This window comes from Lonchura striata, chromosome 5, assembly GCF_050655825.1.
Source record: "Lonchura striata isolate lonStrDom1 chromosome 5, ASM5065582v1, whole genome shotgun sequence".
Classification (NCBI taxonomy): Eukaryota; Metazoa; Chordata; class Aves; order Passeriformes; family Estrildidae; genus Lonchura; species Lonchura striata.
Window position 1 is genome coordinate 70,268,050 of NC_140707.1, and position 19,136 is coordinate 70,287,185.

General features: G+C 41.7%; 1 protein-coding gene across 3 annotated transcripts in view; it reads right to left on the reverse strand.

The window, feature by feature from the left end:
* Positions 1-444: 444 nt before the first annotated feature.
* Positions 445-19,136, reverse strand: part of PELI2 (pellino E3 ubiquitin protein ligase family member 2) — a 71,602-nt gene continuing 52,910 nt past the window's right edge. For all 3 annotated transcript variants that reach the window (XM_021534638.4, XM_085580983.1, XM_085580984.1), the window contains 4 exons: positions 14,977-15,078; positions 9,833-10,030; positions 9,366-9,554; positions 445-6,369 (listed from right to left, as the gene is read on the reverse strand). In XM_021534638.4, the coding sequence (XP_021390313.1) occupies positions 5,788-6,369; positions 9,366-9,554; positions 9,833-10,030; positions 14,977-15,078 (1,071 nt within the window). In that variant the 3' untranslated portion in view covers positions 445-5,787. The remainder of the gene's footprint in view (positions 6,370-9,365; positions 9,555-9,832; positions 10,031-14,976; positions 15,079-19,136) is intronic.

Here is a 19,136-nt window from a genome sequence, read left to right on the forward strand (position 1 = left end):
GCTCCTTTTTAAAAATGAAGCTCCTGGTACTCATGGGGGCCACCTGCAAAAAAAGGGATACAGAATACACAGATGGAAAACAAACCACTGAATTCCCATTATGGAAATTAATTTTAGGAGTCACAAAGCATATTATTCCTGGAAATTGCTTTTATTTAGCAATTACCTTAACGCTGCAAGAAGGGAGCTGGCACTGAAAACAAACAGTTCAATTTAAAAATCAGGGAAGGGAATTAACTGAAATTCCAGGGCACTCACACCTGAATACGCTCCACTACCTCCAATACTTAAAAATCCTCAATCAAAGGCTTCAGGTTTTGTTTGCTGAGTAGAAAGGGGATAAAAGAGTAAAAGAAACCATTTATTTTTGAAGTTGTTTATATGGTTTTTTGCAAATCAAGCTCTGACAACCAACCAGCAGGGAAAATAAACTGAAGGAGTCAATGACAATACTGAGATAATATTTTAATTTGTTTCATTTTTTTTTTTTCTCCTGTAAAATGGCTTGTACTTCCACAGGTACAACAGCAAAAGAAATTATTCCAGTCCATTTCACACGGCGTATAAAAAGACCAATTTTACAAACATAGCCAGAAGTTGAACAGCTGCTCGCACGGTTTTGAAGGTAAACATCACCCCTCCATCACACAGGGCTCGCTGTGGGAGAGGCTTTCCTAGGGCTGTGCTGCCTTCAGGGGCTCTCCAGCGTGGATTTAATGCAAGGGCAGAGCCATTCCCATCCCCAACCCCAGCACAGCAGCAGCAGGGACTCCAGGTGACTTGGAGGAACAGGAAAACATAAATACGCCCCCAACGAGGGAATGTGGACAGACATTGGGGTTTTTTTTCTGCTGTTTGGGTATCCAAGCAGCTCCTATTTTTGCTCTGAAATGAAAACTGAACAGCACAGACAGTGAAGATCTGTCTTTGCTGCCTGCCCAGGGTCACTCCACTGCTCTTCCAAAATCCAGTGCCCACTGCACTCAGTGGGACACAGTTTGCAGAGCCACTGTGACTCCATCCTAGACACTACCCCCTCTCCACCCCCACCCCAAAACCAGCCTTACCTTCTACCTTTGTCCTTTTACCTCACAACACCGAGTGTGCAGGCTTGTGACCAGTGCTTAGAAAACCCAGAATAATGAGAAAAATCTGTCAAAAAGACACTGCAACCCTGGCTTGTGTTTCCCTTGTTTTCCTTCCAAGCTGGATTTATTTGTGTACCTGCAACAGTGAGGATAAATAAAAAAGGAGGAGCCAAGGACACACAGAAGGGTGGAAAACTGAGGAAATGAGGAGGAAGTCAGGTCAGTTTTCCTAGCAGGCTAAAAGTGGATTTAAATGCCTATCACTCTTCCCCTAGCAATGGTTCTCCAACCACAGGAAAGCTTCAAGACTGTGGGATGGAGGAACAGAAACATGATGCTCTTGGAGAAGTTTCTTTCCACTTCTAGAAGAATGAAAAAACGGTGAGCAAGAGCACTAAAGGGAGAATGACCAGAGAATGACCACAGCCCTAAAATATAATTAAGCACGAAACCATAATTAAGTTCTGTTCACAGTTCCATTGCAGTTTCTCACTATGACACACTCAGCATCTCTGTCTCCTCGCTCAGGCTCTGAAGCCAAACCCTCCAATTCCAGGAACTGCCACTAAAACACCAAGGAGTGTCTCACTGGGAAGGTCATGGGCTTTCCAGAGCATCCCAGAACTTCCTACCAAACTCAGGAGAATCCTTTGGAGGGTATGGATGAGGTCTGAAAGCAGGAACAGCTCCAGTCACATTTCCAAGCAGTTCCTTTGCTTCAAGGTGGATCTGTCCCTACTGGAACCAGTTCAGCCATGGCTTTCTTCTCTTCTGATCCCCATTCCCACCCTCACAATGGAAAAAAAAAAGATTCTCCCTTAATTACTCAGCCTGTACAGTACTATGACTGTAGCTTGATGCACAAAATGACCACATTTGAAAAAAAATAATGAATAAAACACAGTCTTGTGTGCACTTTCCTGTACAACTGGACAACAATTCCCAGTAAGAACAGTGTTCATCACTCATTTAGACTTCAGCGCTCTCCCAAAAAGCTGCCAGGAAAAAGGGAAATGTTCCAGCTCCAACATGCATGGATTTGACAGATCTCACCTCAAAAAAAAAAAAAAAAATCAGACTAGAAGAATACTTTTAGTTCTAAGTTATGCAGTCAAAGCTGCTTCTGAGGCATCCAAACAGAATCAACAGTAACAGGTGATAAAAAAATCCTTATGGAACACATTACCAGCATTGGAAATGGGATGCAAAGAAACACTGAAATAATGAATAAACCTGAGCATGGTTCTCAAGTTTACTGACTCTAGTTTTATTTATCCACAAACTCCTTTTTCCTATCGAGGTACCAGAGCAGAGGAGGAGTTTATGGAGCTGGGGGAAGGTGAGGGCCAAGAGCTGAATGCTCCATCATTTCACCAGAGCAGGGTTTGAGGAAAATCACATCTACAGCAAAGTCCCTGAATTCCACACAAACCTTGGGAAATTGCTTCCCAGGAAAGAATCCTGGCCCTCTGCTCAGCCCTGCTGAGGCACACCCAGAGTGCTGTGCCCAGTTCTGGGCTCCTCGGGACAGAAGGGACATGGAGCTGCTGGAGCAGGAACAGCAGAGGGCAAATCCTCCCACGGGGATGAAGGGAGTGGAGCCTCTGTCAGGAGGAAAGGCTGAAGGAGCTGGGAATGCTCAGCCCTGAGAAGAGACAACAGAGGGGACCCCATCAATGTGTATGAATATCTCAAGGGGTGCCAAGAGGATGGAGCAGGCTCTGCTCTGTGGGACAAGAGGAACGAGCAGGAACTGATGCCCACAGGTTCCACCTGACCGTGAGGAAGAACCTCCCTGTGCAGTGAGCAAGCCCTGAACAGAGATCAGAGAGGGTGTGGTGTGGATCAGGAGATATTCCAGAGCCATCTGGACACAATCCTGTGCCCTGGGCTCCAGGATGGCCCTTCTTGAGCAGGGAGAGCCCCCATGGTCACATCCAGCCTTGCCCATTCTGGCATTCTGAGTTTTCCTTCCTGCAGTATTCCTTCTGTTACACAGAACTGCCAACAGCAAAAGGAAAAAAACAAAAATCTTGTTGAAACAGTTTCAAACAGACACTTCCCTTGGATACAAACCATCATCCAGTGCTCTGCTTCACACAAGCCAAACACACCAAGGCTGATGGTGTGCTGTGCTTCCAGTGAGGATCCTTCCAACACTGTACATTCACTTTCCACAGGGAACAGAAGGGATGTGAAGCCCTGAAGCAGCAATTTAACTGCAAGTGAAGGGAAGGACTAAAGCAGCTGCGGGAGGGAGGTGCTGCCTGGGTGTTTCCAGTCCCTGGGGGCCCAGAGGAGACGACCCCACGAGCAGGGGAGCTGCAGGAGTGAGTCCAGCAGGGAGGGAGGAGGGAGGCTGCCTCTCCCAAAAATGAGGTATCTGCTAACCAGGAATGACTGTGGGACCTGAGGAAGCTGCAGGGGCTTAGGGCTGAGGAAGAGGCACCTCCGTGTCTGGGTTTCTTCCCCACCTGGCTGGGGCTGCTGCTCTCCGTGGAGATGAGCCACAAGGCTGGGAGTGAGGACTTGGAATATGGAATCACAAGAGGATCTCTTTGAAAAGGCACTAGGAAGAAGCAGAAAGGTTAATCCTGTTTCCAATCACTGAGTGGGACAAAAACTGTACAGTCTGGGGCTTTTAGAAAAAAAAAAAATGCTGCAGTTATTTTTAAACAGCAAAGTAAAGCTATTTTCAAATTATTAAAATGCTGAACACGTATACAGCAAAATTATGCTAAAAACAGCAGCAGACAAAGTCCATCCCATCACCATTGGCAAGGGACATGTAAAATGTTTATAAGGTTAACTATAAAACAATTTTACAACCAAAATATGAACAGGCCAATTCAAGTATATATATATACAGAATATATTAAAATCATATAAATTATATATTTATACAAAGGGCACAAATATAGCAAAAAGCTATAGTTGATTAAACAGAACTGAGCTTGAATGATCAATTTCATCTAGAGATGTTATAGATTTCTCCCAATCTTTTTTTTTTTAAACCTGGATAGATTGATACCTCAGATACCAAGAGTACAGAAAGCATAAAGAAAAAAAAAAAACAAACCACAAATCAAAGAGTTATCATTCTGCACGAAATGAGCCTAACAGTGGGCAGGGTACACCTCATATGAAATTCTGATTTAATTATTTCCATAGTAAACATTTATCAGCTCTCTTAAAAAGTCACGAATTTCAAGTGATCCACTTCAGATGTACCACCCCGGTGCATATATTTGATTACATTTGAATGTTGTTTGATTTGCAAACATTTGGGGGAAAAAAGAGATACAAACACAACTCAATCTGCAAAAAGAAAGGTGACAGATGGCAGCAAGTTGAAAAGTGAACAAAAATGCTCAGCTGAACTGGAAATTATGCTCTCCCTTCTAGTGAAAATGCTTTAAAGTGAGCTTAAAAAATAATTTATTTTAAAATGCCTTTTTTTCCCTAAACATAATACCAAATAACTGCAATGCACTGAAGCTCTTGAGAATCTAAACAGTCCCAGGCGTGGGCTTGGATTTAAAGACAGACTAAGTGCTTTCCTGAATTCAGGTTTATGTAAATAAATTCTGTACCAGCTGTACCTAAACCATCCCTTCATCACTGCAGGAAAGCCTGGACATGCCTCTGGCTACATCAGGGTGCCCAGAGCAGCTGTGGCTGCCCCTGGATCCCTGGAAGTGCCCAAGGCCAGGCTGGAACAGCTTGGGACAGTGGAAGGTGTCCCTGCTATGGCAGGGAGTGGAACTGATGAAATTTAAGGTCCCTTCCAACCTAAATCATTTTGGGAATCTGTGAACTCCACTCACCCAAAAGCCCTGGGTAAGGAGCACTGAGGGCAAGCAAAGCAGAAATAAAAAGGCCAGGCTACACACACACAAAACATCAGCTTAAACCCCAGAGCTAAGTATGGAAAAAAGTGGTTTCACCAGATGCGGGTTAAATGGAAAAAAAACAAAACACCAACAGAAAATAATCAGCCATCTCCCATACCTAATAGCCAGTGGATATCTACTGCACTGAAAGGAAATCAATGCAAACAGGATTTCCTCAGTTTCAAGTAATCTTTGATGCCTTTTTGGCCAGCTGTGTTATACCATAATAGATATTTTAATACTTTTATCCTCTACACTTTAGGCAGCTAATTTTTATCTTACATATCCAATTATCTCTAGTGAACATTCACCTATGGGTTGTCCACACATTCTGTATTTGCTCCTTGAGAAACTATTCAAGTTAAATTATATTGCAAATTAAAGACGGTTACATTCTGTATGTTCCTTCTAGATTTGAAAAATAGGTTTTAAAGGCTTGTCAAAGTTTAGAAGAAAAAACCTTTCCATTAAAAAATCTTAGCTTAAAAAAATCATTTAAGACACCTTTTTCTGATCCAGGGTACTAATAAAAAGATTACAAATATACTACAATTTGACCAAGAAGACTCCATGAATATGCTGCTTTTGAGCATGCAACACCACTGATATCTGTCAAGTTCCAGGTATCAATGTATCCCAATTCCACCACCGTCCCTCCATCCTCTCATCGCTTCCCCCATCCCCACCCTACCCACCCCTACGAACAACATTATAAAAAAAGCTAAAATCTCGAATTAGTGGCAAAAATCTTCACAGTAAACCGTTCAAGAAAAAAACTTTTATTGTGGTCACTGCCGTGCGCTCTCTCAGTCGATGGGGCCCTGAAAGATGAGCTTGACGCAGTTGTTCTCCCCGGAGAGCTGCGTGGCGCAGAAGGGGCAGGCGGCGTGGAAGGCGTGCGTCCCGTGGGGCAGCGGGATCTGGGACCAATATTTGGCAGTTTTCTCGGAGCACACGTGCCCACAGGGGGTGAAAGCGTGCGTGGGGGGCCCGGCGTCCACGTAAAAGCCGGCCTCGCAGCCCAGCCACAGAGGCACGTAGGGCCCAACGGTTCTGCACATGGGGCACTCGCGCTCGTTGCTTTCCGCGTCGCTGCGGTGGCCCCAGTTGTGGTAGCCGTGCACGTGGCCGCAGCTGAGGTAGACCCACGGCTGCTTGTCCTCCACGTCCTTCTTCTTCACCACGTCCTTGCGCTCCATGCTGGGGAAGGCCAAGGTGTTGAAGCCCACGGGGCACTGGGGCCGGGCGGCGTTGATCTCCTGCCGCAGCGCCTCGATGTGTTTCTGCGTCGGGGTGTGCAGCAGCCCGTCCGCCGTCCGCCACAGCAGCGTGGCCCCGCACAGGTCGATCAGGGAGCCATCCTGAAGGATGTTGGTCTCGTTTTCTACCTGGTGGCAGGACACAAGGGGAGGCTGTTTAGCCCGGGAGCTTTTACAGGCACTGCGGCACCCTTCTCACCTCCTTGATTTTGTCTTATTGTTGTCCTGAATCCACCTCACCTCCTAACCTATAATGAGCACTGATCTCTTATTCTGTGCTTGTACAGGGGATTTGCGTTTGCAGTATAAATTATTATACAGTCTTTTGGCCCCTGAGCATGCATTTTTTTCCTCCAATATTGATTCTCTGTACCTTTGTCATATTTCACTAAGTCCTGATAGACTGAAGAAAAGACGTGCCATTCCCTGAGGGCTGCATTAGCAAATTCTCTCCTGGAATTCTTTGCCCACATAACACTGACAGAAGCTGCTCAGATATTAAAAAAAAACAATCGTTTTTGGACTAAAAACTGCTGCCCAGGACAGGCCAGCTGTCCTGCCTCTCAGATACCATTTGTTCTGGGGTTGTGGCACGGGTCAAGCATTTTGCAGAAGCATGAGCTCCCAGAGCGTGCCTCAGCAGCACAGGCACCTGCATGGCTTAGCACTGCAGCAGACAGAATTACCAGCTGAATTTCTCAGGTGACAAATTTGAAGCCACACAGGCTCAGCTTATGAACAATTACCCACCCCACTCATTAGCCCTCTTATTTAATGAAGTATTTCAAGCAAACACAGCCCCAGCGTGCACTGCCTAAAGGCTTCTCTCTGATTAAAAGCAGGTACTTACAACATTTTCAAGGGATTATGCCAAACACACATTGTACTTGACTGAAATATTCTTTATTTTAATGTCACAAACATATAAGCCATCCATGCCTTTGCTATCAGTTCATTAATGATGAATATATATTAAAAAGACTCTTTATAAAATTAAAGAGAAAAACAGACCTACTAATGCACAGAAAGTACCACTAATGCAGAACAAACAGCCAAATACAAACAAATACATTAAGTAGGTCACATGAAATCATCACATCTGCCTAAGAATACTATGAATGACAACTAATTTAGCATTTACATTTTAATCCAGTTTAAATTCACAGATTAACTGTGGATCATCCTTGCAAAAAACACCTCAGTGGTACAATACAGACTACAGATAAGAGGTCACCAGTGCCAAGTAATTCCAGCAGAAAAATGTAATGGTTCAAGTAGAGAGAAGCCTTGATCTGATGCTCTTTTCAGATAATTCCCTCACAAACAGCAAAACAAAAAGCTCCCTCACATGCAACGTGTTCAATTCATTATACAGCCTGCATTTGGTTTTATGAACCCAATCAACGAATACTGATCCCATCAATACCAGTGTGCCATGCAATTTTATTTAAATGAGAATTCAACTCGTTTTGGATGCAGGGAGGGGGATTCATTTGTTTTGCTGTGCCTCTCTTTAGCAGCACTAAAAGGTGTTTTGCTAACCACGTACAAAGGCTGCAATTGCCACATCATCTGTCCAGGTCCCCAGGCAACATCTGCCTGCCACCATCCGTGTGACAAAGCAATTTATGTGCTGAAGGCTGCTGAAAGCAGAGCAGCCCAACTCCATTCCCCTAACTCTTTCTGCAGTCAGTTTTCTCCAAAGCCAATGGCAGAGTGGCAAAGTCAGTTCACTGAACTTCTCTCCTGGTTTTATGTGCCACAGGTCCCTGGCAGCTGAAATCTCTCACTTCTGGGAAAGCAAAGCCTAACCTGACTCACAGGAGAAAACAGAAATTTACTTCCAGGGCTCCTCTTATCTTCCCAGTGGCAGGTAAATCAAACAGAAGCTGCCTTACTCAAACTGCTTTTGCACAAAAGTGGACTCTTCTGGCAGTACTGCACAAGAGAGCTCCCCATGCAGCAACTTCCAGACATCCCCATGTCCCAGGAGAACATTCCAGAGCAGAGTTTATTTAGCTTTACTCTCTGTGCTATTTCAGCTGGAAAAGTGGCATTAGCAGAAAGTTCTGAGTGTTCTCCCATACACTCAGGAACAGAACAGCAGTGCAAAATATGCTGTAACACACACATTTACAGTGCCACTACTCGGGGACAACCACCATGTACCTGCCTGCATTCAAAGCCAAGAAAACAAGTACCCTGTCACCGTTGAGTCAGAAGAGACATGGATAAAGGGTGACACACTCCATGCATTTCCAGAAGGCTAATAATTTTTTTAGTAACCCATTCCTTTTTATACTCTAGTTCACTACAGGTGAACCTGATTGGTCCTTTAATCAAAACACCATCACCACTGGCTAATTAAGAAGACACCCATTTGTAAACAACCTGTGGATTTTTTCCATTTTATTATCATCCTTTGTCTCCAGCTCCCTGAAACTTCCCAGACTGATTCATGGCAAAGCTTATCTCGCTTTCTCTCTCTCTGACCAGACTCTCACATCTACAGTACCCCTTGATTAACCTCAGTCACATCCTGTTGGAGTTCTGTATGTTGAAAATTTTTTAGACTTTCTGTACAAACAGACTCTGACTTCCTGGAGAACACTACATTTGACCTGGAGCCGTGGAGCAGGCTTCCAAAATTGATTGATAGCACTAAGATTACTGGTGTGTAGTTGGTTAGAAGTGTGTAATATCACAGGGTGGAAAACTTAAAGAGTTTGGGGTTTTAGAATATAGTAATATATATGAAGCAAGATAGAAGTTTTAGGGCAGAAGCAGGTTGTTCTTCTTTACCACCTTCTTCCTTCTCTATGGGTTTGGGTAATATTTTATAGTTGGACAGAAAAGTCCACAGTACGGACTTTGAGAGATTAGTTATTGGGTTAAAAGTGAAAATAATTTAGGTGTCATTTCTTAAATTAGACAGTTTAGCCTTAAAAGACCTTTTAACAAAAGATAGTTAACCATTTCTGTGCCTTATTAGTGAAAATGCTGTAAGACTGTAGCATTGATAAAAAATAATAAACGCCTGAGTCCGAACACAAATTTTCATCTCGAGTACCTTCAATCCCAACCTCAATTAAAACAAATAATAAAACTAACAACTTGGCACTCACCAGTTTGCCCCTGTGCTGGGCAGACCTGGTCTCCCGGAGCGTGTAGACGTTCCCACAGACCGAGATCTCCCGCCACACCCCGGGCTTGGACTCCTCCGTGAAGCCTCCCTTGGGGTGCATCACCAGCACCCCGTTGGTTGTCAATCCATCCATGTGGCCATCAGGGTTTTTCCATTTGGCTGCTTTTTCCTACATGTGACAGTCACAGTCACTATCAGAAATACATCAAACCGAACCTAAAGAAAATCATCTAACAGTTCTTGAAGTGCAGCTTCATTGTTAAAGACAATTATGACCACGAGTCTCTGCTGGTGATAACTCAGGCACATAAAACTGCAGTTTCTATTTAACACTGCAGCTGGTGCACTGGAGTAATAAAAGTCTAATGGCAGTACAAGTTATCAACCAGTACAAGGAGATTTGGGGGCTTGAAAGTAACAGAATATATCATTATTAGCAGTACTTACACCAAGAAATATATTTTTAGATGAGTCAAAGCCAGCTGCAAAGATCCTTGCTGTGTATGGTGGGATCCTGTCACAAACAATCCTGCAGGCAAATCGGGAGATGGTGCTCTGGGTAATCTGGGTTTCATCAGTATTTTGATTTCCTGAAATAGTGTCTGTTACTACAAAGTCTATGGGACTTTCTGTAGATCTCCCAACCTGCAAAAAAAAAATTAAGATAATGGTATAAATAGAAATACCCACTGAAATATAAAGCATACAGGACACAGTTTTGCCAGGTTAATACTTAGCTGATGACATCAGTAAACTATCTACTGAATTTTTGGATGACAAGATCCAACCAGAGACTGATCTGTATTTCCACATTTGTGCCAGGCAGAAATACAACACGGACATGGAATGACAAATTTTCACTTACCACAAATGATGTTCATGCTTGCTTGAAACAGATCAACACAGCTGATCTGTTTGATAAGAGTACTGTCACCAAAGAAGCATTATCACCTTTCCATTTCCTCATCCAACCACAACAAATTACTTACCACTGCATTCTGTAAGGCAAGAAAGCACTAGCTTGGACTGAGATGTTTTATTCACATTTTCCAGTTCCAAATACATTTGCCATGAAAATAAAGGACGTTTTTTAGACCCTAAATTTGGTTATTTTGATATGTCATAAAGAGCTATCCACCTTCATGTTTTCAGGATTTGTAGTCCCTGAAAGAAGATTTGTCAGGCAAAACCCACCCTTATGTTAAAATTTATTCCTAATCATGCACATGCATGACTAACAGAACGAAAAAACTTTCTTGATTTGAGCAGAAATGAAAGATACTTATCAGCAGACAGGAAAATTTTTCTATGTGGTCAGCTAAAAATTTAAATTCTAAATCTGGAAACATCTGGGAAAGAAAACTTCATGACTACATGGAGGGAAGGATCTGACTGCCAGACAGAGAGGCTTTATCAATATTTCTACAGGCAAATTAGTGTTACACCAACTTTGAGTTTAACTGGGAAAGTGGAGCTGAGGAACAAGAAGTGGAACAGAATATTAATTTTACAGACACCTTGTGATCAAACAGAATTAGGAATACTCTTCACATGGAACGACCTTCAGTATCAGGTATCTACATTGATATTAAATAACCTCCTCACTAAACATGATCTCAGTGTTCCCCAAGAAGTTCCATTCTGCTCAGATCTTGCTCTTTAAAGCCAGCTATGGGGAGCCATGTACAGTTCCATCATTAACAAACATCTCTGCAAAGTAAACCTGCTTTAAAGAAACATTGTTCAAGAGTCAAGGAAATTCGTATTATCCACATCTAAACCTTGTCACAAGTAGATTGACAGAAACAGTGCAGGGATCTCTCCTGTGCTTCTCTGCTCCAAGCTCTGTTTGCAGGGTCACAGTCTAACACGTGTCAGAATTCCTGGCTCAGTGGCACATCCAGTTCCTGTCTCCACAGCACAAGCACAAAATGGGATCAGCTTCCTGCACAGGAAATACTCAACAAGGCCTAATCAAAAGTCCACATTTCAATTTCTCACAGAAAGTGTCTACTAGAACACCCAGGAGAGAGAGAGTTTAGAAACTATTTAATATGGGATATTCCTGATTTATAGAACTTGACAACTTGAAGCTAAATCTTACAAAGCAATATTCTTCCTTTTACAGTATTATTTCTACCAGGCTTCTATTTCCCATTCAAAGCAATTCCTGCTAAGAGTCAGCACTGAGCAGCAGCAGGAACCTCATGAATAAATTTTGACTATTCTCCATCTGTACATGGAGTCTCTTAAAGGATAATCAATAACAAATATGAAATTAATTTGTTCATAACAAGTTTCTTCCTCTTGCAGTCTCTAAAATAGATCATTTTCTCAAAGCTTTTAGATGCAATTAGAGAAAAATCTGCCTCATTTTTCCTTAAAGGATGACAAAGCACACAAGTGTATGCTCCCAGCCTTACATCACAGTAATCATTCACCATGAAATTCCAATTTCATTAGATATAACCATTAAGATCTATAAACAATGCATCTGTGTGCTTTTTTAAAATCTCTGCAATCATATGTAGCATTTTATCTAAACACTTCAGTACTTCTCATTTGTGTCACAAGGATGTCAGTGCAAAATCAAATATTTTAAATATTTGGTTTTCCTTCCTTCAGTGCAAAATCAAATATTTTAAGTATTTGGTTTTCCTTCCTTTTCCAGTTGAGAAAGCCTTCTAGAGGATCAGTCTCATGTATTGTGCTACTTTTCAGCATTTGAATTTATTTGAAAAAGTGGCCTTTAAAATCTGGCAATTTTCTCAGATTGCACGAACAATCAAACTCTGTATTACATAATGAATTTGGGGTTGAGATCACCTGAAAAGCAAGGGCCTAAGGAATAAATGGAAAATCGTGATGCTATCAACATCCACCCTGCAGAACTTTTACCTCCGTTGCAGCCAGACCAGAGTCACTACAGACCCAGGCCATAATTCAGAGCTGCTCTTTGCACACTTCATTACTCATTTTTCTCCCATTGTCCTGTACAGCACAGAAGACTTTCTTCTTTCTAGCAACTTCAGGCTGTGTTTTGGGACCCTTCTTGTTAACTGTGTCACCTGCTTTCCCTGAGTGACTTCCAACAAGAACCCATAAATGTGCCAGGTGCTGCAGAGGCAGCAGGAGCTGTGTCCTGTGCAGGTGATTGTTAAAGCTGGGTGAGAGGCAGGCAGTGCCTGCCTTTGCTGCTGTCAGTAAAACACTGCCCCTGACAAAAACTCTGCCAGCACAGAATTTAACAGCTGCAGGTTCTTGGGCTTCAACAGAATTTCACTCTGGTGAGAGTGAGAATTGGATTCTGTGTCTTCTGAAGGGTCGTTTTTCAGGGAAAAAAAATCAATGTTTTGTATTGAATGTACCTGCTTCTTGTATAAACTTGTGGTTATTTATGGTAGGAGCTGCACACTTCAGGTTTTGTAGGGATACCGGCAGATAAAAATCAACCCATTTTCACCCCATCAAACCATGAAAGAACAAGTTCAACTTCATCTAATGCATCATCAACAGAATGGCTAAACTCTGAAGAAAATCTTCATTTATAGCAGCACATGGATGCTGGACCACATAAGAGTCTGGGAGATGCCAGAGGAACGCATTTGTACATTCTTTTTGTAATTAAATGAAGAAATCTGACCTGGATGTCACTAAGACAAAGGTGCATAGCAGCATTTGCACACAGATTTCATAATAGCCACGTTAAAAAAAAAAACCAAAAACTGAAACTACAAACAACACAGAACAACAGCTCAAGAAGCACAGTGGGAATAAAGAACAAAAAAGCCCAGGATAATACATGTTAACTGCCCAGGATTTGCCCAGGATAATACATGTTAACTGCAGTCAAAGTGGGGCCTGAAGGCTCAGGATAATCCTGTGGTCCAGGAATTATCCTCCCCTTTTCAACTTCCACATCCTACACAAACCAAGAACACACATTTTAAAAGAAAACATCAAACTCCAAGGATTGTCTGTCCAAGTGATGCCTGGCCAACAGTGAAACTCTGTGGATCAACAGACATGAATTTTGTCATCATGCACCACAGGGTTGCACTAAACATCCTCAAGTAACTTTCCCCCAACAGATTCATGAGAACAGCTCAAATCTATATGGCTCATATGAATAATGGAAACCTCTTCAGCTGCTCTGGCACTGCTTCAGTGGGGAATTATTGCCACAGTCCAGCAGATCACTCCTGTGTCAGCCCCTGCAGCCAGTGCATGGAGTGCAATCCTCAGGAAAGAGGCAGAGAGCAGAAACCTGAACCAGGACACAGCACTCACTGAGATCAAATCACAGCAGGACCCCCCACACACCTCAAGACTGAAATGGTGTCTTATTCCCCCCCAAAAAAAGCTGTACCCACCACTAGGACATTATGCAATAGATGACTATGCAGTATGCCCAGAAAAAGCAGCTGTTCTGCAACTCTTTATTAATTTTATACTGCACTCAAGAAGAGGAAAAATTCAGCTTTCAAAAATGGTTTTTCAAAATTTATATACAGGAAAAAATAGTACTGTAGCTACCCAAGAGCTGAACAAGCATCACACTGTAACCCCAATGGATGGGTTACATTTTTCTTTCACTAGTCAACACAGAAAAACCTATTTCAGTTCATCCTGGCTGTTCAATCCTTCATTCTGCAGCAAATGAGTGAGACTGGGTTTTAATCAATTTCTATTTGGACCTAATAGTTTCGGTCACACTGGAAAATTTAATATAGAGCAAAACACACAAGTCAAGAGAAGCAACAACACCTCCAAAGAGTTATTTCCTCTCTGTCAACAGCACTCAACTGCTGACCCTTTTAAATATGAAAGGCTGAATGAGGAGGGATAACAATTCCTGGTGAGATGCTCTAGATAACACAGACCTGACCAGTCTAGAACAAAAAGGTTGTTTGGCATATCTGGGTTCCCCAAGTTTCAAGTCTAAGTATAAACAGAACTTTTGCTCTCTCTTATTATACATAAATATAACCCCAGCACAAGAAAATCATTCAGGTTACCAAAATGAGGCAGAAAAACACAAATGCAGGCAGGGGACACTGAGCACGTGTTGGACACTGGATGGGAGCTTAGAGAAATTCAGCCCACACCACCTGTGTGTGCTGATAGATCTGCACACCCCTCAGGAACTCATCATAATGAGCTGGAATGATAAATATAATTTATCTGGTTTGTCTCCCCTACTGCCCAGCTCCTTTTACTTTCCTCCTTCTCCATCTCACGTCCTACTCCCTCCACTTTCCTTTTACTCCAGCTACATTATTATCTGGAGGGTGGTGGGTGTAATTCTGTGCACATTCATGAATTCAAACAGCACACATTTCTCTCCAGAATTGTCTTTGGAGAAAAGGCAGAGTACAATTAAAGGAGTAAGTCAGTAAGAGCATTAACAGGTGCTGGTGTGGGTTTGCAAACAGCAGAATAATGCAAAATTTCAAAGTGCTCCCAAATTAATACAGCTGGGTCAGACTGCAGAAACCCCACAGGTCACAGAGAACACACAAAGGATAAGGCAGAACTGGGGTTTTCTTATGCTGCTTTTAAAAAACAATCCAAGTATTTTAGAGCCTTACCTGAAACATGTCTGTTTCTCTGTCATGAATATATTCCACTATGACTGTCTGGGTTCTGGATAATGTGTAAGAGACACTGTGGTGGCCTTTTGAGCTGATTGCCTGGTGGACAAAAAAAAAAAAAAAGATGTCTATTACACACAAAAATATTGCAATCAAATCATTTTTCTACATAAACACCTTTGCTGTGATCAGGAAAAGCAATGTATCATAACATGCTATTACAAGGTTGGGTAAGCACATACAACAGGATTTCTTTTGTTTGTTTTTAATGGAAAACCCCAAGCTGCAGCTGTTTGTTTCTAGTTCAGAAGTACCCAATACTTTTTTTTACATTTTTATATACATTTTTAGATACTAAATACCATTTTTATATGGTATTCTGAATGTAAAAAATACTATATTTTTTCCAAACACCTTTTTTCTCTGAAATTATATTCAGTTCCTAACCCTTGCAGCAACTTGTACACTAGCAAAGGCTTGGAGTTGAGGGGGCTTTGGCTTGGTTTTTTTTTGAAGTAAGTGAACAACAGAACTGATTTCCAGTTAAAACCTAGGAGTTCAGGTTAAGTAAATTCCTATTTATATCAGAAAGAGCCCAGCAGTTTTATATAACTGCTGACAAAATCCAAACACTTTCAGTGTGGTTTTCCTCATTAAAGGGTACTTCTTACTACCTGTCAAAGTAGACTGGTGTCTACAGATATGGATTTAAGATCAAAGATTAAAAAGTATTTTTGTATTTAAAAGAAGACAAGACGAGGACAGCTCCTGTTTTCTGCTTTATCTCACCAAGATTGAGGAAAATGAGCTGAGAAACTGAATTTCTTGGCTAACAGGGAAATAGATGTAAATATAAAGGTCCATATAAATGGACCATATATGGACATTTATATGGACAAAAGGTCCATATAAATTCCACACACAATTCTGGAAGGCAATGACTGTTACTGCTCTTTGCAGATACTTAAGCAATGAATTAATAAGTTAATTAAAGCTTTCTCCAGTTTTCAGTTCAGGGACTAATTTTCTCCAAGTTGTTCTCTCACTTGCTCCTTTCCTTTGTTCTGCTTTTCACCTAAAGAATTCACATATAGGGATGGTTAAACTAAACAACTAAATATATTCTACTCATCTGCCTGCTCTCCCTCACAAAAGCCTAAATTATGCCAAAGCTCCATCAATTATTGAACAAATCATTAAAAATCCTTCTGAATGCTGGAGGTATTAAAAACATCTATGTGCATACTAAAAGCCTACTAAGGGTTAGCAAGAGTATTTGACACAGAATTATTGAAAACACGTAATGGAAGAATTGTTTCTTGCAAACCTCATGCATTTACAACCAGACAATGCATTTACAAAGTGCCTCTTGCTGGAAGTTCTAGCACCTGGTCTAGTGAAAAATGTCCTTGCCAATGGCAGAGGGGTGGAACTGGATCCTCTTTAAGGTTCCCTCCCACCAAACCATACTTTGATTAGGCAAGATGACCTTTCCCAGTACTTCTTTTCTGCAATAAAGCTTTTAACAAAACTTGAAGACGAAATCTAAGCCTTGTAACAGCTGAGAAGTGATGCAAACACACTTGGTAATCAGTAACAGCCAGATTCTGAATTTCCCAGATTATTTCTAGTGTTTTGTAATAACCACTAGAGTGGCACCAAAATGCAGTTTGGATTACGTCACTAACACTCTGTGACCTGCCAGGACACTGAGCTGTGCTCTCAAAAGTTTTTCCTCTGTGCTTGTTTGACAACTAAGAGAGGGATCTGAAACTCTATGCAGGTCTCAGGTGTTCCTAGGATAGAAAAGAATAAAGGTGTTCCTAGGATATAAAGAAATAAAACAAAAAAGAATGAAGTGAAATAAAGAAATAAACAGGAGACCCTTACACCTTAAGTTTTAAGCTTAACATAGCAATAATCAGTTCATACTCATATTATCAGCTATCACCACTTCAAAGATCAGAAAGCAATAGCTTTCCTACACAGGATATCACTCATTTCCACAAATCTCTGCTGCAGCTGGAATAAGCAGAGGACAGAGTGTAAATGTGACAGTCCTGACTGCAGCTCCAGCCTCTCTGTGCAGCAGTGGCCACCAGCACCCAGGCAGGGACGTGTGCCCCAAGCCCAGGCTGGTGTCAGACAAGCTTCTGCATCACATGGAAGCTTTGCTGAGAATCCAATCTGGAAGTTTTTAAGGTCTGCTGGAAAAAACACAGAGGGAAACACAAGGACTTCCTGAATTACTGACTCAGGTCGTGCCCTACGCCTACAGAGCTCAGGGCTTAGATATATTACTAATACTGACCAGGGTCAGTGTGTCCTCTGAAATTCCAGGGTAGGACATAATCTTTTCTCTGTGTGCTCCTTCCCCCTCCCAACTTTTCTTCCCCATCTACTTCCCCTCCTCTTTGTTTTCCATTATTTATACCCAGTTATTTTCAGTAAAGAAACGCTAGATTTAATTTCCTGGAATTGTGTAATCATTTTGGAAAAAGCCAACGTTATGAGAAATGTTTCAACTTGTGTGCTTTCACAGCCTGCTCAGCACCAACAGTTATTCCAATTCAGACACTGTACAGGTATTTTAAGCAAAGCAACTGGCCACTTCCAAAGTCAAGAAATTAAAAAAAAAAAGAGACAAGTAACAGTATTTTAGGAACTACACAAAACAGTGTAAGACTCCTACTAATAAAACACTATTTCAAGTGGAATGCAGACACAGGCAAAATGAAGGATTTTGACTGCTTGAGGAAATATAGAACCACATTACTACAAGTCCCAAAAGAGTCTGGAGATTGACTGCACAAATCTGGGGTTTTTTGCAACCAAAATAGTGAGTTTGCCTTTTTACTGCTTCTAGCATTCAAATTTTCAGACTGTTTTCCTGTCAGCAGGATTCCCTCCTCAAAACCCCTTGATGCTGTCACATAATTGCCCTGGTGCACCAACTGAAATTGTGAGAAAAGCCTTGATTCCCACAAGAATTACAGCAACTTCAAGAGCTCTCACTGATAAATTCAGAGTTTCAGGGTGGACAACACCATGTCCACGTTCCAGGCAGGAAACAAGACAAGGAAGAACAAGAACCTGGCACCAAACTCTACTTCTGTCTCCTCACCTCAACTCCAAGGCTGCCAAGAGCCACCAGAGTAAAACTGGGTATTTTCAAAGCTTTCTCTTAGAATCCAGTAAGCTTTTGAGTGAGTGGAACTGTAGAATCATTTTGGTTTTAAAACACCTTTAAGATTATCAAATCCAACCATAAATCCCAGGGTTGTCTTGGAAGTGAGATCTTCCTGCAGGCACTTCCAGCATTTTGGGCTCCTTCACCATTCCCTGTGTTTAACTTTGAACAGTTTGCTCCTGCTTTTCAGGCTCATAAAAGTTTAATGAACATTATCAATTGAACAGGAAAAAAAAAATCCCACCCTGAGTTAGTTTCCAACAGATAGAAATGCTGGAAAAACCTCACCAACATCCACAGCCTGAGCCTACCAAGCCAATCCAAACCATGTGGCTCCAGGCTGACCACAGACATCCCACCCCTTGTCCAGCAGGAATGTGGTTAAATTGGGCTAAAGTGTGAGCTGCAGGTACTCTAGGTGCCTAAACAGATGCAGAAATAATAGAACTAGGTCTTCAAAAGGCTCCACTATCCTGACACTGAGAAGTAAATTTGTGTTGGAGTGATTGTGTACTTCTTTTTATCTTTTGTTATATCATTGTTATGTAGGGTGTTAGTAGGGTTAATTGCCCCAAACTGCAGGGAATTCTTGTTATTTTACTTGGGATACTAACTCAATACTAACTATAGATTAAAACCACACTTTTTGGTAGTTGTAAAAGCACATTAGAGGTATGCGATGCACAGTGCGAGTTACAGTTACACTATAAGCTTGTATTTCTATAGATGTTTAATGTTGCATTAACATTCTGAGGTAACTCTTGTTACCTAAACATTACAAAAGCATGTGTGCAATGATCTTAGGAATTCTAGTTCTTATAGCTCAACTGTAAGCAGTTGAACTGTAAGACACATCAGTTGGTGGGGAAACACAGGCTGGGTGAATTCAGCTGCCTACACAACACTTGTTTTTCTACATTTAACTGTCTCAAGGTGCTCAAGAGCTCCCTTTGGAGGAAACAGAGAG